The sequence below is a fragment of the Enoplosus armatus genome, chromosome 24 (assembly GCF_043641665.1).
Source record: "Enoplosus armatus isolate fEnoArm2 chromosome 24, fEnoArm2.hap1, whole genome shotgun sequence".
NCBI lineage: Eukaryota > Metazoa > Chordata > Actinopteri > Centrarchiformes > Enoplosidae > Enoplosus > Enoplosus armatus.
In genome coordinates this window covers 12,318,167-12,343,314 of record NC_092203.1, presented here as the reverse complement: position 1 = coordinate 12,343,314, position 25,148 = coordinate 12,318,167, and the positions used below count along the sequence as shown (strand labels likewise).

The following is a 25,148-nucleotide window of genomic DNA, read 5'->3' as shown; positions in this document are numbered from 1 at the left end:
CAAAGTGTAAGACAGAGGTACTCAGCAGTGAAAATGTGGAGAAGTTAAAAAGCAATGAGCAGAGACTGAAGTGATCAAAGCAAACAGTATTTACAGTGAAGGTCAGAGAACAGGCGACCTGGCAGAGGTCAAAGTTCAGTTCAGGGTCACTGAAACAGGCGACCCAACAGAGCAGGAAGTCCTTAGAAAAGAAACTCCCAAAAGCTTCAGCGTTTCGTCACCTTCACCTCCAGTCAGCAGAAGACGAACTCCTCTTCCTTCCACGAGTCGAAGACGAAGGCAGGTTTCTGTAAAGAGACGCAGGGATGAACACAGGTGATAAGACCTCAGCTTCAGTTCTCAGATCAGACAAAACATCAGAGGAGACCAACAGTTTGGTAGAAAATAGTTCAGCTGACACAGAAACTAAAGCTACCTAAGTCGACTTGTAACAACCTGTGCAGCTGCAAACATCTCATTCACACATTTCTGACTCCTCCTTCATGGATGTTACTAGCTAGCTAGTTGTCAGACATTCCACTTAAAAGCTCTGGTTGTTTACAGCTTTTTCATTTGCTGTTGAAAGTTTTACTAATGTTTCGAGGACACTTCTTCTTCTTCAGTGTTTCCCTCCTTCCACAAGTAGACGAGCTAAGAAGGCTAACAAAAACTAACAAACCCTAGCCTCGCAGGTCGTGGCGATCCATCAAAGGTTTCCCAGGTCGGCTCCCAAAGCATCTTGGGTAAAATGGGCTGGAGCGTTCTTGTCTAAATGTGGACTGGGACTGGACTTGAACCTTTCCTGCCTTTCTAACAACACACTAGACTTGACGAAGCCTTTTGAACTAAAGATGCAGTTTTTTATGTCTGAGAACTGAGTCTGAGATCGAACTTTATCCTAAAACACATGAAACATCTGGACAGAGTTCATGAAGGCATAAATTTAAAAGTTTAAAAGTCAACAACAACAAGTAAAAAGGATAAAGTCCGACATTAAAGTGGAGAAAGTGTCTCAGTAGAACTTGATATTCGTACCTTTAGGTCACCGGCTCAGGCTTCGCTATGTGCTGGAGCTCCCTCTCCTCTCCAGGAATCTGCTCCACAAAACAAGAGTAAATTGGATTAGTTTGGTGGTTTTTGGCCGGCGAGTGATGTGGTTCAAACAGGCGACTTCCAAACCACAAAAACCCCAGAATATAAATGTTAAAGAACACCAAACATAAACAGACGAGCGGAGAGAGGAAGGAAGATTACTGTTTGTATATTCACCATCTTTCAGGTCAAACTGCTGTTTGTTATTTGATGCTGTTAGTGACGCAGCTCCAAAACTTTCTGCTATTTTTAAACGTTTCTAAAAACATCAGAAGAGGGTTCTGTTTAAAACGGGACTCCAGTTTGTTTGGTTTAAAGCTTCTTCACTTTCAACACAGCGATGAAGATTTTTCATAAATATCTGATATTTTTCTGCAGTTATTAAATGGTGATTCTTTCCTCTAAACTAATGTCCAGGACAGTTTGTGGTCCACAAAGATTTAAACAGAAGACGTTTGACTTTTTTTTAACTTGTCATGTGAAGCCTCTTTTAGTATCTTGAAAAGCGCTTTATAAATGAAATGTATTATTATTATTTATTATTATTAAATAAAGTATGACTGTCGAAGAGTCCAAAGTATTTCCTCCTGATGTGAAAACTCCATTAAAGGTGTTCGGTGACGTCTGGACTGTCTGTCTGGAGTCTGTCTGTGTGGAAACTGAGACCTGGAGCAGGTGGACCACCGGAAGGAAGGTCAGGAGGGTTAATAAATGTAAATCTGCTCAGTCGTATTGAGATAACCGAAACTCATCAGAAGCATTAAAGGACATTTAATTGAGCGTCTGTCTTTGTGATGAATAAAAACAAACTGAATTCAAATCTAAAGATGAGAAAAGAGGCTGAGTCGAACTAGAACTCCACATCTGGACGTCTCAGCAGAGAAAGCAGTTGTCTAATGTTTCAACATAATGGCTGATGGAGGCTTCAAATGTCCAGTGGAGTCTTTTGTCATTTGTCTCAGGTTCAGGTGGACAGACAGGACGCTTTGCTGCCAGGTGGAGGTGTTGTCTGAATCCTGGCTCACCTCTCGGCTTTACACCCACCGAGAAAGTCTATAATCCCCCTGAGGGGGCAGCGAGTGCAGGCTGGGATGCTCCGATTGGTCAGGCAGAGAGCCAATAAGAGCAGGAAGTAAAGCATTACAATGTAGTAATAAACAAAAGTATTCTATTTTTTTGTGTGTATTTTGTGTATTTTGTGTATTCTACGGAAGCCCATTTGTGCCAGGAAAAGAAAAAATGGATGAAAAAGTTATTATTTTTAAAATTATTTTTTACGTATGTATATGAGCAGTAGTTTATACAGTATATAATGGGTTTGATAGTTTAAAGTTTTAGTCCTTTTAATGCTTTTTAAAATATTATTAATTAATATTATTCGACATTTTTTGTATTTTTCTTTGTTAAAGAGTTCAAGTGTAGTTCACACTGTGCTATTATTATGTGCAGCAATAGATCATAAATTACATTCATGCATTCATAATATAATTAATGTTTTATCTTTTAATAGTTATTATCATTAAAACAAATTCTTCAAATCTTTGTCCATTTGAACAAATGAAGACTAAAATGAAATAAAAATTAGCTGACGTAATTTGTTACTTGCATCATTTCAGACACTCACACTTGCGTCTGTCGCACAAAGTCCGCAAAGTGTTGATCTCTGGTACACAACTCGATTATCCTCAGACGCTCCTGGATTTCCTGCAGAGAGGGATCAGAGGTCAGTAACATGTTTATGTAACTGCCAGGCCGCGAGTTGTAGACTGATGAGGAGGAGGAGGAGGTCCTGCGGGTCTGCGTAGTACAAACCTCCTGCTGAGACCGAAAACACCTCTGAGCCAAAAAAACGTCACAACACTCGATCGTCTCCGTCCAAAGAGTCAAACTCATTTTACTAAACACTTCCTGTGGCTTCACAAACAGAAGCCAAAGGAGGAGAAAGTAAAGTATGAGGACAGGCAAAGAGCCAAAGCCTCCTCGACTCCTTTAGCTCCCATCGGGCCTCGTCAGTGGTAGAAGAAGAGCTCAGTAAAAGTAATAATACTGTCCTCCTGTCTGCATTCAAGATTTCACTGAAGTAAAAGTACACAAGTATTAACAACACAATGTACTTAAAGTATTAAAGTAAAAATACTTGTTGGGCAGAGAGTTATATTATTATATATATCATATTATTGGAATATCATTACTGATGCAGCATTTTAATGTTCCAGCTGGTGGAGCACATTTGAACTACTTGATATTCTGTTGGATAGTTTCATCTGTAGCTCAACATCATTCATAAACTGTCACATGTAACAACCAGTAACTCAAACTACCTGATAACTTTAGAGAAGTAAAAAGTATATTTCCCTCTGAAATGTAGCGGAGTAGAACTATAAAGTAGCATAAAATTGAAATTCTCAAGTCATGTAGAAGTACCTCAAAATTGTACTGAAGTGCAGTAGTTATATATTTGGAATATTTGAATTTGGCTTTCCATTCCCTGCAGTCCTGAAAATGTTCTGATTGTGGTTGTTGTTTCATTTGAATTCTACTTGACTATAGTCTAATATAACGACGAGAAAAATGGGTTAGCACAGGAGAGGTTTTTCTGCCCTTTTTTGAGTTCTCTACCAGACTTATGGTGTCCTGCGGGGCTGAATTTTGGGACAACTTTTGTTTTCTATTTATATGCTGCAACTGGGCCGCAGATGAAATAAATAAAATAAACCTCTATGCTGATGACATTCAGCTGTATGTAGTAAAAACCTTTACGATTGCGAGTTAGACCTCACAGAAATAAAGAAAATAAACTACAAATGTGTTCAGAAACACGGAGAAGTGTTTTTGTACCTCTTTGGTGAGTGTGGTGTTCTGGTAGATGTGTTGTATCTCGTCGCTGCCGAGATCTCTGGATCCGTCAGCGCTGACGGAGCTGCTGTACTGGGGGTGGTCAGGGTCACAGCGGCGGTAGTATTGGGGCATGTCGTCGTCATAGCGACGGTAGTACTGGGCGGTGACTTGGTCACTCTCAAACATGGGGTTGAACTTGGTGGCGCGCTCCAGGGTCGGCACACTGTCACCTCGTCTGGAAGAATGTTTAGGTTTAGTCGAGACTGTTTTTAGTGAATTATTGTGATTCCAATTTTCTAAACCCTGAAGCAACCAGTTGGCGGATCAATACAAACATTAAATTGGAACTTAAACAACCAGACAGATGGCGTCGTGGCTCACCGTAGAGGGTCCTCAGTGTCCTCCCCGTCATACTGCTCTCTCAGCGTCCTCGCCAAAAAGAAAATGATCCCAGCCGCCACCACGAGGAAACCAACCACAGAGGCGATGGCAATGCCGACAACCAGTGGCTCGGAAACATACTCCTCGCAGTGCTCACCACGATACCACCAGTTCTCTCCGACCCGACACCTGCAGCAAAGGTCACGGGTTCAATTCCCAGAGATACCACGTCTCCTTTTCAGTCATTACTACAATCTCTTTTTTACATTGACTCAATATGTTTTGTCTGTTTAACCCCTCTGCATACAGTCCTTGAAAAGCTTTGAGGTTTCGTTTTTAAAAGAAGAGTAATAAGCCGTGTTGTTGGAAAACCAAACTTAGAAGACACAAAAGAAATGTGGTTGTTTTCTTGCTTTAAAACATCTGAGATTCAGATTCACAAAGCTCAACCAGAATGTAAAGAACTGTTGTTAAATAAATAAAAGTCACCAGTGCGGTTCTTTAAGAAAAGTAATCTGAGTACTCTTATGTGCTGATGTTTTAAGAGTGTAAAACCTCTTCCAACCTGCAGATGGCGCCCTTGCTGGGGATGATGTCACATTTGCCATCGTTGAGGCAGAAGTCGGGTTGCACCTCGCAGACGCTCTGACATGGCAGACCGTCCACGCTCAGATATCCGGCGTCACAAACACACTCGGCCTCGCTTGACCACCGGTTCACCATACACCTGGAAAACTCGTTACACGCCTGAAACTTACAGGGATCTGCTCGGTCACCTGGGGACAACAACAAAGACCCAGAAGAAGAAGAAGGTTCAGAGACAAGGACAAGACCTGGAGGAGGAGAAGTCTCTTCCATTACACATATACACAGGTTTGTTTTTTATAATAAGGTGGAGGCAGTCTGCTTCACCTGAAATAAAGTGCTCCTCTGCTACGAAGGTTTTGAATATCATCTTGTGACCAACTGGAAGTGTACTGTACTGTAACTCTTATGTCCCAAAAATGTTCAAATGTCTCCATATCCCAACTTTTAGAGGAGAGTCTCAAAATCAGAGGCCTGTGTTAATTTTACCATAATGACAAGTTTATAGAGAAGTTATCTGTCCTCACTGAACAGTTATATAGATAAACACCCTAAATGTGAAAAAACAGATCTAAGGAGCTCAGACATCCTGAAAGAGCTCAAAGTAGAGACGCAAGTCAGTTAAGGTGGTTCAGCATCCGATAAGGACGCCTCCTTTAGGTGCATGTCAAACTGGGACAAGACCATGAACACACGGGAGGGATTACATGTCCTGTCTGGTCTGGGAACGCCTCGGCACGCCCCAGGAGGAGAAGTCATCTGGGCTACTTTTCTCTCCTGCCAACGCAACCTGGACCTAAGGTTCTGAAAATGGATGAATTTTGATCAGGTGGCAGCATGAAACATGGACATTTTTCATACTGGGAACAGTTTGTACCAGCGTGTCTTTAGAAAGGTCTTGAAAGGAAACAACAACCTTTCATAATGACTCTAAGGTGGACTTTATGGTTGACCGTGTGCTTGTGACATTGAAAATGTGCCTTCAGAGCGCAGTGAAGATGAGAGTAAACTGATTATCAGGTCCAGTGAGTCCTGACTGCAGTGACTCACTGCTGTAGATTAGGGTTATCAGGCAGTCAGGAGCTCCTCTGATTGGCTCAGACAGATTAAAGAGCTGCAGCTCAGCAGAGATGGACACAGCGGAGGAAATGACAGTAAATCTCACGTTACAGAAATCATCCTGCTGAGCAGCACAAACAGCTCTCCATCCCGCTCAGGTGTAACATCTCACACCAGGTGTGACTTTGACTCACAGTGCTGGAGGAAGTACTCAGGTCCTTTACTGCAGTAAAAGTACTAATACCTCACTGTCATGTAATCAGTAAAATATCCTTAAAGTATTAAAGCAGTCGGATGTCCCCTGTGACTGTTCTCCTGTTATATATTCTGTCATTAGATGATTATTCCCCATCATTAATGTAAAAGCAGGATGTTACTGTTGGAGTTGGTTGAGGTGCTCATTTTGAACTATCAACCAATGATTATTAGTTCATTCTGGAATAATCAGCTGATTATTTTCTCCATTAATCAATCGATTGTTTGGTTTGTAAACATTCTGCCGTCACAATGACCCAGGGCCCAAAGTGATGTATGCTCCACATTATAAACAAGACATTTATTCAAGCTGCAGATATAAAGACCCTCAGTGGACAGAAACAGATGGAGGTAAACAGCGGCCATGTTGATTCATCAGAGAGAGTCAGTGTGTGTTCTGCTCACGTTCCTCCCAGACAGATTATCTCAGGTATTAGATCAGAGTCCTGATGGGAGTTACTCTGCACACACACACAGGATTCAACTGCTGAGCCTGAAGTCTTATAACAACTCAGTGTCAAAACAAACACGCCCTGAAGCTACAAACTAGTAGTATTTCTTCTAGTATTTGTCTAGAACAATAAGTATTTGTGACAGACCTGAATTTTGCTCGTAGTTAAAAGAAAATAAATATGTGAAGTTCCCTTAAAACACTTGTGCCATTTAATAAATAATTAAGTTCATATGATAGTTCCTGCATGAGGCCAACTATCTTCATGATTAAAAGAAACCAACATTGACTGTTGGTATGAGATATAAACCCAGGACCCAACCATCCACCTAGACCTCCTCCTCCTCTTTTTAACAAGGTCACACTACTTCCTGCTTTACAACTTACACTGTTGAACAAACACCCAAATATGTTGCTTTCTGATGAGGACAGTCAGATTGAGTCAATTTTACTTATATAGCCCCAAATTAAAAAATCATATATTCGTCTTCACCCTCGGTTTAGATAAAGAAAAATAAAAGAACTAAATTAAAGGAAAAATAAAGAGAGAAACCAGGGTCCAATTAGCAGCTCCCGCTCTAACAAAGTGGTCTTGTCTTGAAGGACGCAGGAGGCTTCTACAGAGTTTAAAATGGATAAATTATGTGTTAAAATGATGTGTCACTGTCAGCCTTCAAAAACCTGTCAAAGTCTAACCCTCCACTACTTTATTTCAGTCCTACCTGATTCAACGTCCAACGAGTACTTGTCAATGGCCAGGTTCATGGTCTGGTAGGCGGTGTTGGCGAAATCCTCCAGGATGAGGTAGACGACATTGGTGACCCCTCTGGGAACTGGCTTACCAAACCTCATCCTGCTGTTCACTACGATGCTGCCGTTCCTGAAGTTGAGGATCTCTAGGTTCTTGAAGTTGTTCAGGTTGGACTGAAGGTACGGGACGAGCTGCAAGGTGAAGACGAAGACACGTATGAAGAACATTACATATGAATCTAGAAGTTTTTATTCACTGAGACCAGATTCTTTGACTTCTCACCAGTTGTAGGAACCGTTGCTCCAGGGCCTTGTACTCAGGGGAGCTCTTGTTGAAGAGGTCCATGGAGAACGCCATGTTGGTCACCCTGAGGCTAAAGAACACCGTTAGGGCCCTGCCAGGTCGGGTCGGTAATGCGATGGCGTCCAGGTCTGACCCCTGAGCCCCACTGGAGAAGCCACTGCTGTCACCTTCAGTTGCCACACCGCCATACTGGAACACATCAAAGCTGACGTCGATGCTTGGCACGTCGGAAAAATCATGCTCGAAGGGTTGGATCTCCATTGTGGGGGTGTTGTTGTTGACTTCCTGAAGTGAGGAAGTTGGTTGAAGGATATTGTTTCCTAATTCCCTTTCTGAAGTATTCATCAATGTGGTACCAATGTCTTCATCCTGTGCTGAAGTACCTGGCGACCCTTCCAGGCTATCCGTTGGAGCACCTTCTGTTTTGTTCACAACAACCACAGATGGCTTCAAATGAAGAACATCTGTTGGATCGCTCATTGGAACTTCTTCAACATCTTCGTGGTTTGGGTGCTCATGGTGAACTGGTTCCTCGTCCTCTGGCGCCGAATCTGACACTCGAGTGAATGGTGAGTCCTTTTCAGGTGAGAGTGCGATGCTGCTGTGGTCAGAACTCACAGACCAAGTGAGGACTGGAGCAGCAGTCGTTGTGGTGACGAGTATGACTTCATCCACAATCACATCCTCGTCTTGGTTGCCAACCGCAGGCTCCGTTGTTATCGCAGGATCAGTGGTGCCAATGTGTTGTTCCTCTAAAATCTTAACCTCATCGTGGTCTTTGGTTTCTGGCAGCAGCAGTCTGGGTTTTTCCGTGAATACCACAACTCCAGGTGGCTCCTTAGTGATTAAATCAAAGCTGGATTCTTTGACTGTGACTGCCTGGACTTCTACAAAGATAGGTGAATCTTCAGTTGAGGACACGTCCGTATCAGGTACTTCGGGGACTTCAGACGCAACAATGACTTCAACCTCCTCCTTCTCAGGTACATACTCTTTTGATTTAGACCCAACTGTAGACACTGGAAGCACTATTGCTGCTTCAGTAGTTACTTCAACCTCTTCAGAAGTTTCTAGAAGCTCGACTGCCGAATCAGTTTGTCCTGCTAAAACAGAAGCCTCTTGAGTCCAAGCTTCAGGTCCAGGAGAATCTGTGAATGGTGCTGCAAGGGTATGAGGTTCGGTCAAGGAGTAGTCATCGTAGATGCCAGATGCTTCCACTGTTTGCACTGAAAGTTCCACAGTCAAGGTTCCTTTAGGCAAGAACACAGGTGCTTCAGTGGTGGTTGAGTACCGAGGATCTGTGCTGATGTGCGGCGTAACCAAAACCTGGTCCAAGAAAGGTTCCTCAATGCTTCTGCCCGGCACTGATGCTTCAAAAGCAGGAACTGTTGTTGTTCGCAAAGGGGGAGCATTGGTGAACTTCACTTCCATCACAATTAAGTCACCCTTCTCTGTGGTTGGCGACTCAACACCAACGGCTTCCTCCTCCTCATCTTCATCCCCGGCCTCCTCCAGATCAGGGGGAGGCAGCACCTCCAGGCTGCCATCCCCCTCATCGTAGAAACCAGTTCCATCAGAGGTTGCCGCTGGCTGCCAGGACCAGAGATCAGCCCCCTGGCCGTCTCCAGAGAAACCAGAGCCAGATCCTTCGTCCAGCGTGACCTCAGAGCTTGTTTGAGGTTTCACCGGCGGAGGGGGGGCGGCTGCAGAGGAGCCTCCAGGACCAACCACATGGTCCCCTCGGGGGATACCGTCTCCAGCTGCAGGAGCATTACTGAGGAGGAATCCCTCATCTTCGATATTTTCATTATCTGTAAACCAGAAAAGCACATAGAGAGGTTTTTACGGCCCAGATCTCCCTCCTCAGAGCTCTGATGAAGTTCAAACTAAAGGAAACTTTGAACGAATAAATATAAAAACCCAGATGTGTTTACAGTCTCACATCCCAGTGAGACGTGATAGGATGAGGTTTTAACTGGGTTCAGTAGGAATTAATGCCAGCTTAGATTTATCAAGATTACATTTGCAAAAGCTATCATTTTGTTTGTCATTATTTTGAACACTGTAAAATGTTGAGTTTTTGTTCTTTGATCAAATTTGAAGCTGTAACTTTTTTTCGTGTTGACTTAAAATTTAAGCATCAAGTTAAACGTTGAGATTGTTTTGCCAAAACACTTTAAAATTAGTTAAAAACCTGTCAATTTGTCTTGGATTATCTTGTTTTTAATTCCTGATAAAGTCCATGCTCTGAACTGCACAAACGCTGATATTGACCAAGCAAATATCGGCTTAATGATGTACTGGTCAGGCAGTCCAATGGACATCAACAAGACAGAGACTGATATGATAAGGCCCTCTTGATTGAACATGTACTCACTCTCTCGTGCTGCTGGCTGCAGGTCGACTGTCTTCTCTGGGAACTCAGCGGCGGGTGGAGGAGCTGTGCTCTCATCGAACATGAAGACGTCATTCTCGCTCACCACGTCGCCTTGAGGACCTTTCCACGGGTCGAAGGAGTCGAACAGGAAGTCGTCTTTCTTCAAGAAAATGTCGCTGCTATCCTCTTCGTGGCTCGGAGCGTCAGGAGGCTTCTCTGCAGCAAGGACATTATCCTGAAAGAAGGGATTCAACAGTTTTCAGCCGTATTGATGTTAATGGATCATTATGTCTGCGTTTAAGCTGTATCAGTTTCTTTTTGTTCAGTTTAACTCACCATGTTGTCGAAGGTGTCAGCCGGTCGGCTCGTAGGTTTCACAGCAGGTAACAAGTTCTCCACTGCAGAAAAGAGTGGAGGTTTGTTAGGGTCATTGTTAACATCCCTCTTAACTCTATCTTGGATCTAATTCACTGAAAGGGAACATACTGTATAGAAGAGATTCATTTAAAGTTATTGGTATGTGTATTTGACAGTGTGGATCACAGGAAGCTGTTCCTGAGTTTCTGCTGCTGAAACATTTCACCTCTTTATCTTTGATTGGCAGAATCTCAACCGAGGGCCAAACTGGAACCTCAACATCATCATCACCATCTTTATAACAGCCAATTAATCTGTAATTTGGTACTGAATATAGGAAAGTTTTCTTTGAACTTAACAACATTGAATCAAGTGTATCTCCAGTATCGTACCGTTCTCCAGCTGCAGAGAGTCTGGCTGCACCTCCAGGCTGCTGTTGGTCATGAAGTTGTCTTTGTGCAGGGCCTCGGTGATGTAGTTGCGGAAGTCGGTGATGGTGTAGACGACGGTGGGCTGCTCGGCGGCTCCGGGGTAATTCTTCTCTACCAGGTTGTTCTGCAGAGAGATGAAATCCAGTGTGTCGTTGGCGATGCCACCGCTGTCGACTTCCAGAGTGATGGCGTAGTGAACCAGAACCACCAAACCCCTGAGAGGGAAGAAGACCAGGGCATGTTTCTCTAATGAGTCTAAATTCATAGTCATTATTGTCCAAGATTGAGTCGTTAAAGTCTTCTCTTACTCTTTACAATAAAGGTTTAGCTTTGAACAACCCAGTATCCAGTAACATCAAGACGTCCGGGTTAAAACTGGGTAATATTATATTATACTATATTTCAACATGTCATTAGGACCTTCACAGTCACTAACAATAATAACAACAGTTATCTTGACATGTAAAAATGTTCACTTTTCAACCTCTTTAACCTGCAAATAACCAACTGGAAACGCCTCACTGCACATTATGACCATCCTATAATGGGACATCTGTTGAGCCTGTCTGTTATTTCACATCTTTCTGACTTCAGTCCTTCACTCCCAGATTAATTTCCGATGCGAGTGTTTAAGGAAACCAGAACCAGAGGACTTTACAACTGTATCGACTTTCTCCTCCTTCAGCTCGGCACTTTAGGCTTCATTCTGAGATGACTTTCTACGACTCTGCAGAGTTCAGGTAGGTTTAAGAGTCTCTGAGCTCACAAAGTGAATTTATCAGTGTGGTCGGAGTGTGACAGCCTAACCTTCTGTTGGGGGGGCTTTCCTGGATAGAGGGGGAGGTCAGCAAGCCTGTCGTAAACCTTTAACAGTAATCCTGTGGCGGCTGCAGGTGGCCGGCGAGCAGCGAGCGACTTATCCCACTTAACAGGTGACTGACTATTGTTAAGGACATTAAGGGTTAGGGTTAGGGGAAATTAGAGCAGAATAGCAGCAGAGCTCTTAAATACTGCGACAAGCAGGTGAAAGGGACTTTAAGAGGGGAGACGGTCTCTGAGGACACGACGACAAGATGAGGAGATCCCTCTGAACGAGTCACTGAGGATTCAGACTTCTAAAACAGTGTGATTTATTCTGGATGGACATCAGAGATAATGATGTCCTCTCAAGTCTCTAAATGTTTTAAAGGATCTTAATCTCGTCCATCAGCTGTGAGTCACTTCCACAGCTCCACCTGCTGACAAACTACAATAACTAACTTCCTGTTGTTTTTACAATACCTGTCCCTTTCACCTCACACAATATGTTTTCCTCACACCCCTCTAGACTTTATCATACACACTTAAACATTCTCGTACCAACAGCCTACCCACAGATAGATCTGATTGCCTTTTGTTATGAAAATAACGGTTTCCAGCACTCAATAACAGACAAAATTTAAGAATAAGATATGTTTTACAGTGAACTGAACATTGTTTCTTTCATTGTTCTGCCTGATCTCAAACATGACAGCTGAATTACCCATCAGGCCCTGCTCACTAAAGGGACAGCAGACTGGATTCATCAGACTCTGCTGAACCTTCACACCTGCTGTTTCAGAGCTCTCTGGATGACTGAGTATGCTTTTTTAAGTTTTAACACATAGAGATAAAACTGTCTGAGAAGAACAAAAATACCCTCAGACATCCAGAAAAGTTCTGAAAAGTTCGTCAAACTTACCGCTCCAGGTCCTTCTGCGGCCTGAGAACAGAAACAAAACACAACATAAATACATGCAATCCAACCAAAATGAAGGCTCTTATGATCTACTCCACCTGAGTGTAAGTTTAAAATGTGAATTTAAGCATCTTAATGATCTGTTTGTAGCTTTACATAAGAAAAGTTTAAGATCAATTTCTGTCTTGAGTTCTGTCTCAGATAAAAGATTTCATCACTTTCTGCTGACAAGTTCTCAAAGCAGCGGCGATGTCTTCAGACATTTCTAAGTATAAATATTTGAACACGTGGACATTCAGGACGGCACGTTACTGGGATTGTACTCGCAAACATTACCTGAATTCAACAATGTAGACGTTCTTGAGGCCCGGCAACCTCTCAAATGCATCTTCAATCTAGAAGTTAAAAGAGAAAAGTTCATTTCATTTTTAGCTTTTCAGATGTGTTATTTGTTTCTGTGAAGCAACAAAAAACTGTAGCTCCAGAGGTCAAAGAGGTGAAGTCTGTTTCTACATGACTGAAGCAACAAACTTTTTAAATCTATTAAAGCTTGTAATTCAGTCATTAACCAGAACCTAAACTTTAACCCTAACCCTTCAAAGGTTGATACGAAAGAGTATTAAAGCCCTGAAACACTTCAAAACATTGGTTCTGAACACGATACACTCGAAATCAATGCAGATGTTTCCTCATGTGGACAGAAGACAGAATCAATATGTGGAACTCATAACTCTTTAACATGGATCATGAAGGACACTCAATGTGAAATTATTATGGCTGCACTTAACATTAAGATTATAATCAGTAATCAAAATGTAATACATTGTTAACACCTATAACTCCTGTGGACAGCCAGAAGTGGAGGCTGCTGTATGAACACATGATGAATGACAGTACAATTAAACACAGTTGTAATAATATAAAACATGTCTGTTTGCCACTCAAATAAAATGGCTGAAAGTAAATATAGTACACTACATAAAAAATGTTACTTTTAGTAAATTTGTTGTTTTGATGTAAAAAAAACACCAGTATCTTAGGTAAAGACATGATTTTTATAATAGTTTTGTCTCCGTTGTTGAAATTTGCTGCTGAAATCTTTCATTTGGAATAAAAACCAACATGTTTGGGTCTCAGTGGCCTATGGCTGCACTCTACTGCCTCTACTCTTTTCTCTGCTGCAGTCGAACTCCTGCTGTTTCTATTAGCCCTGTTATCCATTTCATATTCCTTCATTAATGACTCTGACCCCAACATTCAAACCATAAACTGGCTTCCCGCGTCACTAACGGTGGAGCGGAGCCTGAAAAACTCCCAGCGGTACGGGAATACACCAGCACTCTCTGCTTTCCTGGCACAGCTTGTTTTTCCACCAACTCAAAGTGAGTCACTGCTCGTATTCTGTATGTTCTCTGAAGTTTTCCAGCTCTGTTTCTGCCTCAGCGGGTCGTATCGCCGATCGCTGGCAGGGCCGAGGAGACTGAGCTTTAAAGCGTGAAGATCCTTAATGCGTGAAAAACAGGCAAGGCCTTTAAACCAGAGCCAAACTCCTGAGTCTGCAGTTTGTAGGAAACCACAAGCAAGTCAGTTTGGTAATGAGTGTGCATCCTGGACGTCAGAGAGAGGAGTCAAAGAGGAGAAATGACAGAAAGGAGTAAAGAAAAGGAGGAGGTGGACAGGCCAACCGCAGCTCACTGCATCATCTGTGCAACAGTGTGGTCAATACTTAAAAACATGAACTTCTCTGTACAGTGATAAGAATCATGTGTGTCTCTCCTGCAGATGCTCTGGTGCTTGATGCTAACGTAGCTATGTTGAGAAAGACTTGACTTGACTTATAGCATTGTACATTACATTTCAACAAAACATATGCTCAAGAGTTAGCTTGAAGCCTCACTCAACATAGAGTATGCTAAATTGTTGGCTCAGCACTTCACTCAAGGTAGGTGAATGCTTTGCTGATGCTATTAGTATTGGCATGCAGCAGGAGAGCCAATAATCTACCTGACACACAGACATGATAATAGTGTTCATTCTCATTGAAAGTTTCCGTGTGCTGTGGCTGAATTGTTTTTTTTAGCATATCATAATAATACATCTCCATTAAGTTCATCAAATTCAATAACTAGAGCTGCTAGCATGGCTTAAAAATATCAACTTAAAGCTTTATTCATGTAAATAAATGAGGAGATTATTTAAGCAAATCTTCCATAAATTACCAGCTGGTTGTGTTTGTGAGTTCAAACTTTCAGAAGCTGCTCATTTGCATCTATAGTTGATACAAAAACATTCGTGAACGTGATTTTGCTTTGGACGGTGCGAATTGAGGCAAAGCTACACACGACTCCAAAAGTTCCAAATTAGCACTTCGCCTGAGTAAGACTTAAGTCAATGAACGCACACAACTAGAGCTAACGTTTGTAGTACTGATACATTAGCAGTTTGGGGTGAATAACCGTGGATTGTAAATTTATGATTGTTTGGAATTATAAATTAAAATTAAATTTACAGATGTAAAAGATTGTAATATCTCAGAATAATAGTTCTTTTGACCCTATTCTCAAAACCTTAAAAATTAACGTATTCCCTTAAAATCAACACATTCCTCAACATACTGGACTTAAACATTGAAAACTGCTCTGTCATCATCACGTTCATAAAGCAGTGACCTTTAAAAATCCTCTTACCCTTCGTGTGAAGTGTTTGGCCAGCTGCTGGTAGTGGAAGCTGCTCGGGTCTCTCAGAGCATCGTTGTAGGTTTCTCCTCTCAGCTTGATGCTCAGCTCCACCACCTGGTCCCTCATGGGCCTCGGGGGGCGTAGCAAGGGGTCGTCTATCTCATTACCAATCTGAATGTGCAGGAACATACAGATATATGTTTGGTATTTGGTATCTTACCGGCACTGGGACAAAAAAAGTCCCTCAAAGTCAGTCACTACCCAGCCATTCTATTGCAATCCATATTTGCTTACTGAGTTCTCGTCCTCCAACCCAAAGCCGTTGTTTCCAAGTAAGTTGTCATCTACATCATAAGGCCTCTCTGTTAGATCGGGGAAGTTGCCGTTGTTGTACTCTACTACGTACTTGGTTGTGACCTCCAAAGAGGCACCAGGGGTGGCCTCCTCAGTGGCATCCACTGCAGTATCTTGAGTACTCTCAGCCATGATTTCCTCTGCAGTTTCTGCTGTAAAATCTGAGGAGATACTCTCATCTTCCTCTGTGATAACCTGGACACTGTCCTCACTTGGGATGCCTTCTTCTTCAGGTGCAACCTCGATGACAGTCTCATCAATAAACTCTTTTGTGACCTCCTCAGCTTCAGTCATTCCTCCCCCTGGGGTAGTCCCTGGATGGGCATGAGTCACAACTTCAGGAGATGATTCACTTGGAGCCTCTAGGACAATATCTCTTTCAACTTCAGGGAAGGATTTGGATTCTGGAACTACCTCAGAGTTTCCTGGAAGTCCCAAAGTTACCTCTGGTTCAAGTGTTTCCTCCACTTCAGTTCCGGGCAACAAACCTTCTGTATCTTCTGGAACAACAACAATTACTGGAGTGATCTCTTCATCAGACTCTGGAGGGGTTTCATGAAGAGTCTCTGGGCTGACTTCCTCTGCAACTTCTGGTTTAGATCCTTCTTCTTCCTCCAATATCTCCTCTGAGGCCTCAGAAGTGGCTTCTTCTCTGTCCTCCAATGATTCCCCTATAGCTGCTTCGTGTGTTTTATCCTCATCAGTTACTACTTCAGGTTGTGTTTCTTGTGCCGTTCCACCTGTAGGTTTTTTCTCTTCTGGAATTTCTTCAACAAGTTCTGCTTCTTGTGCTGGTTCTTCTGTGAGTTCTGTTTGGTCTGCGGTTTCTTCCACAGGTTCCACTTCTTGTGCTGATCCTCCCGAGGGTTCTGCTGAGTCTGTCATTTCTTCTATGAGTTCTGCTTCTTGTGCTGGTTCACTTGTGCGTTCTGCCTCTTTGGGAGTTTCTTTTACAAGTTCTGTTTCCTGTGGTGGTTCTCTTGCGGTTTCTGTCTCTACAGCAGCTTCTTCAGTAGGCTCTGTTTCTTTTGCAGCACCTCCTGTAGGCCCAACTATTTCTACAGTTTCTTCTTTAGGTTTTTGTACAATTTCTACTGCAGATGCTGCTTCTTGTGCAGTTTCAGTTATATCTGGTCCTTCTTTCTCTACAGGTTCTATAGGTGCCTCAGGTGTTTCTCCACCTTCAGTTGGTTCTCCTGTAGCCTCAATTGTTCCCTCTGTTTCTTTTGTAGTCTCATCGACTGTCTTTACTGGCCCTTCTTTAATCATTGCTGTTTCTATTGCAGCCTCAACTGGTTCTTTTTCTGCTGTGTCTGTTGTGACATGTACAGGAGCTGTATCTTCTTCAGTAACAGTTGCTTCCTCGGGTAGTTTTTCCTCTGTTGTTTCTATCATTTCTCCGTCTGCCACAGTGACGTCTTCTGTTTCAACTGCGAGTTCTTCTTCAGCTGTTTCATCAACAACGGTCTCAATCAGGTCTTTTACATCCGTCTTTGTTCTCTCCTCAGGGGACTCCACTTCAGCAGCAGTAAAGGTTGTCTCATCTTGAATAACAACTAAAGCTTCCTCCTCCGGTGTATCTTCCTCTTTTGCCTCCATGTCGCCCACTGTAGGATTTGGTGGTACCTCCTCAGTGATATAGGAGGTGTCTTCATCCTTGTCATATTGTAAAATCACTACAGCAGGCTCAGAAGTAACCTTGGCCATAAGCATTGCTTTGTCATCTGGCGCTTTGCCCTCGCCAATGTCTTTACTAACTTCTACTGCGATCATGTCTGTTGTCGTCAGAATAGAGGCCTGGGAAGGAACCTCTGTTTCTACGCCAGAGACAAATTCTTGTTCTGGAGTCACATTTATAAATATTTTAGCTTCTTCTGAATATGGATCTGTTATCAGAAATACAGTTGGTGTTGCATCTGTGCTGACTTCAGTTTCATCTTGGCTAGCTTCTACAACAGCCTCTGATGGATGTTCTACAGGTGGTTTCTGTATGTCATGTTCAGGCTCTTCAAGAATTGCTGCCTCAACTAATTCAGGTGCATCTGGTACTGTTTCTTCGATTGGCTCTGGTGAATTCTCAGTCAAGGCTATATCTGGGCTGATATCCAAAGAATTGTCTGGAATTTCTTCGACATCTGGGCCCACAATGACCTCAAAAGTTGTCGCTGGGATATTCTCCATCGCGACTTCTGATTGAGCCTCAGCAGTAGGCTCTGGGGATACTTCCTGCAATAACTCTTCCAGTGTGACAGTTTCTGTAGTAGGCATTATAGTGGGCTTTGCAGGAACCACAACAGCAGCTTCTGTGACTACCTCTGAGGGTGGCACCTCACCTTCTGGGGTAACTTCTTGAATCACCTCGGAATCAGATACATCCAGATCTTCAGGAATGATCTCAAGGATCTTGTCGTCTTCCGCCACAGCGTCCTCTTCTTTTGTATCCGGGACAGTTTTGTCTTCCTTCACTTCCTCAACAATCCCATCTAAGGGCTTGTGGGTAGCAGAGTCAGCAACCTCTGTGGCAACAGTATCCTCTGCAATGTCCTCAAGATCTACTTCTTCAGACTCCAAGGGAACCTCAGTGTCAGTGATGACTAAAGGTGGACTCTTTGAAGTGATGCCTCCAGTCTCCTGGATGTCTTCAGTGTCCTCTGGCATGGCAGCAACTGCAGCCTCAGAGGTCAAATCCACGAGAATTTCAGTCAACGATGTTGTAGCCTCTTGAACCGACCCTTCGGGTGGAGGGGTCCAAGCAGTGACCTCAAAGCCTGGTGGAAGGTCATCATTGCCAGTTGTGATTGCCTCCAATCTGATGTTTATGACATCTTCCCCTGTACAATGACAATACACGTAAAAAAAATTAATTCAAGGTTTAATTCAACAAATATGACACCACAATCAGGTAGATCTGTTTTGTGAAGAAGTTGATACTACAAATGCTTCTGCTTTTATGGATTGAAGTAAATTTTTTGGCCTACAAGTAAAGTCACAGATGGTCACTGAACATGTTTCAAGCAGTTCATTCTCACCAGTGAGAACAATGCTATTCATACTGGTGGTAAAAAAACAAAACAGAACAGAACAGATCAAAATGTGTCTTGTCCTTCAGTGTTTGGTACAATTCGGACTGGATAAGAACTGTTATCACAAAGTGACATTGTTGTGTGTTCCCCCAATTATCTAGTTAGTTAGAGTAGGATGCTGAAAAGAATCAAATCAGTCATGACTGAGAGCTGAATGTAATATTTGCAAAGGAAACATAACCTTCAAAGCCAGTTGTCCTTGTGAATGTCCTATGTACAATTGTAGCTGCTGTTTGTGCCATCATTCATTTAGGAGTGTAATCTTAGCACTACTGAACAGAGCCATAAGATCCAGACCCTTTCAGAGAGCTATAATGCCCAAAACTAGTTCTGTAGTAGCTGGGGCATAATCTTAAGTGGTTCTTAAATTCTTCCTAAGTGGTCTGAGCACCAGAAAAGCAAAGCACAGACAAATCCATCATGCCTGGCTAATGTTACATGAACTGGAATCCCTTTTCTAAAACTCTGCAAGTTTGTACGGAGTCAGTGGTTTTGGGGCATTGGGGATTCTGGCTAAATTTCCAACAAAAGTTTTCAGTTTATTCGGAAAATAAGATTCGATTGTTCTAAGGTGTACATTATATCCATTTATTATCTCAAGTGAGAACTCTACAGCTGAATACTGTTAGCTTACACAACTTTACATGCTACTCAAAGCTCCATTGCAAATCTGCCATGGCATCCCCGTGAAGAAAGAAACTTCCAGGTTGGCCCAAAAACAACTCGTCTTTAAAAAGTGAAAAACACCAGAACTGGCTCTTTGGTGGTCCTTTGACATTCCTGCATCAAACTATTTTCCTTAAGGAAAACATGTAAATAGTTTGTCACATTTTTTGTTGGTGCTTTTGTTTGTGTTGAGGGGGGGCGGGTGGAGAGACCTTGGGTTTGCTGCACTGGATGTAGATACTTTGAAAGACCTTAAACAAAATTGTTAAAAACATAAAACAATCTGCAAACAAGCTGGTTAGAGACATATGATGTATACACCCCTGCTCAGTCCACAGAACAACCACCTGTAGCTGTGATCTCACTAACCCGGGTATTTGTCCTGTAGTAAGTCAGTCACGTCTACATTTCTGTTGCTGTTCCTCTACTCAGCCTCCCTCCATTGACCAGACTGCTGCCTGTAAATAGGCTTACAGATCTATTCTGAGAGCAGAGCGTGTGACGGGAATCAGCCTCCTGCACCCACTCCTCCCTCACATAAGACAGACTGGGGTGTAAGGTGAGGGATTGCAGCTGACAGTAGACTTTCAAACTGGTACGGACATTTAGGTTTGTACAACCATTGTTTTTCATGGTCTGGGTCACCACCCATCATGGGGTCATGCAAGACTTTCAATGGGTCACTAAGAGTTCACCACTGTGACACTATTAACCACCTGTTGTCAGATAAAGTCCCTCAATGAAATAGCTTATCTACTACCTTCAAGTTTAAGTTTAACTTTTACAGAAATGTTTGCTATTCTTGGCTCTAGTCAACATTTTAATTGCCATAATAGCTGTAAAAGAAATGTATAAACACATAACTGTTAAGTGGAAATGAACACTTCGTATGCATTACACAATGAATGCATGAACAGATGACTTACTATAAAATGTGTTCCCTCTGCATTTACGCTACACATCTATCTTGTTCCTGTGGAGGTTGAATGATAAGAGCATCTACTAAATGAAAGTAATGTCAATTTCATCTTGGATAAAAATAAAATACGTTATTGACCAAAAAGCGGTATGCCTGGTAGTTTTTCACTGCGAAGAAGACAGTGTGAAATAAGTCGCAAATACTTTCTGCTTTTATTTAAACATTTTTGAAGCTGCAGAAAAAGCAGAATCTGCTTGTCTGTGAAGGATTGTAAGGCTCCCCAAACTAATCTCAAACTGAAATGGTTGAAATTCTCCATGTTTTCAAGTATCAAACTAAACATGCTTTCAGAGAGTGAGCTGCAGATGTGTGTTTACCTGGTAGAGTTTCTCCAGTCGGGACGGTTGTTGTTTCCGAGCTGCAAGAGAGACAAACAGACAGCAAAGCATTTAGACAACAACTTAAACCAGCTGACAGACTGAGAAATCTGTTGGTAGATTTATCTTGCTGTCAGACTGTGACTTTGGAAGGCCTCACCTTGACCTCAACAAAAATATGTTGGGTATTTTTTCATGGTAAAGACTAAACAAATAAATAAATAAATGATTAATCAAGAAAATCATTCTTGAAATTAATTGATAATGAGAATAATTAATTGCAGCCTTAGATGAAGTGTTCCTTTATTTCTTCTACTTCTTAAGCTAAATAAACAATTCAAAACTCCATTAGATTGTGTAAAAAGAAAGGAAACTAAAAACAGGGCTGTTGGCTCAGGAAAAGTTTTAAAGACACACAGTTTTTACAGGACAGAGGTGATGATTAATCAATTACATTAAAGTATAAAGATAAAGTAAAAGAGTGTACATTTCTGATCTGAAGAGTACATCATTTCAAACAACAGACATGATCACTGTTGTTGTGAACAGAAATCAGTAAAATGAGCTTCTGCACTGCTGAGCCAAAGCAGATTGTACTTTTTGACTATTTTTAAAGGGGAATTTTCGCCTATTTCAAGATTTCTTTTGTGTTCTTGCTGTTTCCCAGCACAGTTCAGATAGTGTTTCTCATCTTGAAACTCAAAAAATTAGAGAAAATAACAAAGAAAAAGAAGCTTTACAACATTTAACAAGGATTTGGGTGCAGGACCTCAGACAGAAACAAACTTTGAGTCCTATTCATTGTCAATGATGAAACATCTGTGAATCCTTAAAATAGTTGGCATTCCCCTTTAAATTCATTAAAATGCAGCCATTGCAACAAAGCTGGGCCGAGGCATTTTTACAGTCAGAATGAACAAAAACCACACAACTGTAAAAAAGTGCAACAAGCCAAAACAAAGCAAAGACAACAAACAAGCATCTTGTACACAAATAAATTGGCTCCTCCGAAACACAAAAACAAGAAGTCATCTGGCTGAGCATGAAGCAAGCAGCAAAGTACTTGTGACAGTTTTCTGTTTCTGGGTTCAGTCTCTAAGTCCAGTTTCTCCAAAGCTTTTAGCAGTCTAATGCAGTTTTAAATACATGGACAAGAAAAAGACGTATTATAGGATATTTGCCTCACTGTCATTCATAGTAAGGTTTGTTTGTTGCCTGTAATTCCTGTCTGTCTCTATACTACCAGCTTTTCAATAAAGGCCAAAATCTTTAATAAATAAAGAGTTTATTGTGTGTTTAAATCGGACTCCAGGCCAGCTCAGTAGGTTGGTGTTTGGTGGCCTACCTGCATGGAGGAGGGCCTGAGGTGATGGCCACACTGCAGCAGGTGATGAAACACAGCACAGGTGTCAATACACAACCACAGACACTTTCAGTCTATACCTTTCATTTATAACAGCAGAGTTATTGCAAAAAAAAAAAAGTTTAACAAGTCACTGCGTCTGGTGTCACGTCTATGAGTCGAATTCTCCTTAAAATACGTGACACCGTAATTAGCAAGGACGGTGAGAATATTTTTTTATATTTTAAGCAAACCAACTAGTTACAAGACTTTTAGATTATCTACAATAATAACTATTTTAAATTCCTTCAAAGGTGTCAGACAAATTTGTATAAAATATTTACATAAACTCACCAGCAGAATGTGTTTTCACGCATTTAAAAAAAGATGACTCAGAGACTTGACATGTCACTTAATGACTGTTAAATCAATATTTTTTGCATTTCTTTAATAGGTTCATGAACACCAGCACAAGAACACGAGACTTGCTAACGAAACACAGAGTTGTAAACTGACCTGTTGGTCGCAGCAGCCATGGTGACTCTCTGAGAGAAAGAAACACATCATCAGCAAAGAAAAGTCTCGCAGTTTATAAGATAATGACATAAGAATATTTATTTGAAGTTTTATCACGAGCTTATTGGATACGGACAAATGTTCATCTTGGTTTATATTTTGGTAAATTTATTTGTAAAGCTTTTGAAAGGAGACAAAAGTTTGTTCACATATTTGGCCAAACGTTTGTACACCGAAACAAGTAAAACAATGGTGTACTCACACTCCTGATGAGGTTGGTGTGTTCTTCCGATTGGCTGAAGAAGCTGCCAATGTCCATGACGCTGACGGAGCCGTCCATGCAGCGACTGACCCAGTCCTGGTACTCGTCCCACTCCGGCAGACGGCCCCAGAAGATCTTAAAGGCTTCCCACACCGTCTCCTGACAGACTAAAACACACACACACCAACATGTTACAAACAAAGCTAAAGTTTTAGCTTTCAACTCAAGTTGTAATCCTGAAATAAAACTCCCTAGCATGAGGACCAGATTTTAGGTGCCCATAACAGGAAGGGTCCCCTTAAGGTGGTGAGTTGACGGGTTTGAGGTCCTCAAAATGAGTAATATTACAAACTAATACAAATTTCAAACTTAAATCTGCCCTCAAATCCAGTTTCCTATGATCAAGTGTGTTTATCTTAAGATAAATTTAGGTGATAGTGTGTAAAAACTACTTTTTCTGCTCAGAATTAGCTTATGTGTCTATTTGGATATTAAGGTTTGGTTGAGCTGTATTCTCTCGCCCCTCCCTCATCATGACGAAATGGACAAGACTCTGAGGAAGTTGGAGAAGTTGGATTTGCAAATATCAGCAGATCTTGTTTGTTGTTTGTAGCTGCAGTCTGTTCAGCATGAACAGGATGTTTTCACAAAGACAACCTTTCTGTGCCATACCGCACCATATGCACAGACATGGATTTCCTAATTTGGGTCCAAAATAGACAAACAACTCAATTTAGAAAATGAAGGCAACAAAGGCTGAACCAGACCATTGAACCAGATCTGGACAAAGTAAGCATCAGCTGTTTGGTGACTGTGGTGATCAACATTACTCAAGTTGACTGTTTCATTGCAGTCGACAGTGTTTTCTGTTCTTTTTTTTATCAATATCTAGTACAATAATGAAGGTAAAGGTTATTTAACTGTTTCTTATAATCAACAGAGTTCAAGTCATGACAGTGTTTGCAGTCCAGTATCAATATTTCTTGACTGTAACAATTATCGATTCATTTGCAGATAATTTTCTCACGTAATTCATGAATCATTTGGTTTATGAAATGTCAGAAAATCGTGAAGAATGACACTTTTCCACAAAGTCCAGGTTGCCATTTTAAAATTGCTTGTTATTTTAGTTTATCTCCATATTTGAGGTATTAGGCTGTCACACAACAAACTAAAGCCTTGAAGTGTGGCGACTAAATGACTTGTTAAGAAGGTCATGTTTTTGCAGTGCATCTGGCTCTGCATGACCTCTGACCTCTCTGGGATCGGCTGCCTTTAATGACGGCAGACTTGGAGTTTAAGCTTGTAAGTCAGTTTGGATAAGAGCTTCAGTGAAACATCTCAAGCATTGAAGGGAAAAACGTGAGGAAAAGGGAATTTCTGCACATCTGAAATATTCTTAAATACAAGACAAAGCAAAAGGGGATCCAAAACCAGGAAGCCACGTACCTCTGAGGTGGAAGTAGCTGAGGTGGTTGGTGACGGCCTGGTCAAATGTCTCCTGAGAGCAAAGTTTGACTCCGCTGGGAAACAAGATGTTCCTTTTCCTTCGAGTTAGAGCATGATGTTGTCTGTATAAGAGCTGATCTGAGTCCACCACTGGCTCGCCCAAATATCCGCCATGTTCCTCCGAATCCACCTTCCGGTCACGAGTAGCATCTGTAGGCATCCGAAAATCAGAAAACTCTGAGAGACAGTCAGCGAAAGCAGTGGTGGGAAGTAAAGACCATTTAGTTGAATCTTTTCTGCTGCTTTCTACTTTGTCTCCACCACATTTCAGAGGGAGATGTACTTTTACTGCACTACATTCATGTGAAAGCTGTGCTTACAGATTCAAATTGTTTTGTGACCTTCTATATAAGATCAGTGTGTAGTTGTGTCTCCTCGTCATGTTTCAGATGTTTATGAGTTGTTGTCAGTTCCAACAAAGAGACATTTCTCCTCTAAACTTGTCAGATTGTTTCATTTGAAAAACTGTTTAAGGCCCAAAGAGGTCAAATTTCACAAATAATCAAAGATGAGAGAAACGTCCAAAAACTGAAAACAGATCTGTCCCATTAATCATCTCATGACCCTTTAGAGGGGCCTGACCACTAGGTAGGGAACACCTGGACTAAACTAGTTAACTGTACATAAAGTAGTTAAAACTAGCTCTAGAAGCACAAACATCAGTTAAAGAAGATGAAGACATCCACACCTGTTTCCATGTAGATGTATCCTGACAGCAGCGCGACCCCGAGCGCCCACAGCACCAACCTCCCACACTTTCCTGCCATTTCTCTAAAAAAATGTCAACCTCCAGCCCCTGACTCGCTGCTTCTTATTTCCACCTCCTCAGCTCATCAGCGGCTCCCTTCTCACCGTCGTCCATCCAC

At 41.8% G+C, this 25,148-nt stretch overlaps 1 protein-coding gene across 1 annotated transcript; it reads right to left on the bottom strand.

Annotated features, from left to right (window-relative positions):
- Nucleotides 1-233: 233 nt before the first annotated feature.
- On the bottom strand, nucleotides 234-25,049 carry LOC139306956 (interphotoreceptor matrix proteoglycan 2-like). Its single transcript, XM_070930921.1, has 21 exons — nucleotides 24,971-25,049; nucleotides 24,223-24,432; nucleotides 22,774-22,940; nucleotides 22,512-22,540; nucleotides 21,999-22,031; nucleotides 20,654-20,694; nucleotides 17,942-18,439; nucleotides 15,549-15,922; nucleotides 15,264-15,425; nucleotides 12,913-12,971; nucleotides 12,580-12,600; nucleotides 10,821-11,074; nucleotides 10,408-10,469; nucleotides 10,072-10,306; nucleotides 7,674-9,505; nucleotides 7,363-7,582; nucleotides 4,856-5,066; nucleotides 4,294-4,479; nucleotides 3,910-4,159; nucleotides 2,698-2,775; nucleotides 234-287 (listed from the first exon to the last, which is right to left on the bottom strand). The coding sequence occupies exons 1-21, from the start codon at nucleotides 25,047-25,049 to the stop codon at nucleotides 234-236; spliced, it is 5,055 nt and encodes a 1,684-aa protein (XP_070787022.1).
- Between the last annotated feature and the right edge of the window lie 99 nt (nucleotides 25,050-25,148).

Coding starts and splice junctions, on each gene's coding strand:
- LOC139306956 (XM_070930921.1), bottom strand. CDS start 25,049: ATGGCAGGAAAGTGTGGGAGGTTGGTGCTGTGGGCGCTCGGGGTCGCG. Junction 18,440..20,653: donor GACTGGAGAAACTCTACCAG/GTAAACACACAT, acceptor GTCATTGTACAG/GGGAAGATGTCATAAACATC. Junction 10,470..10,820: donor CTCTCTGCAGCTGGAGAACG/GTACGATACTGG, acceptor TCTTTTCTGCAG/TGGAGAACTTGTTACCTGCT.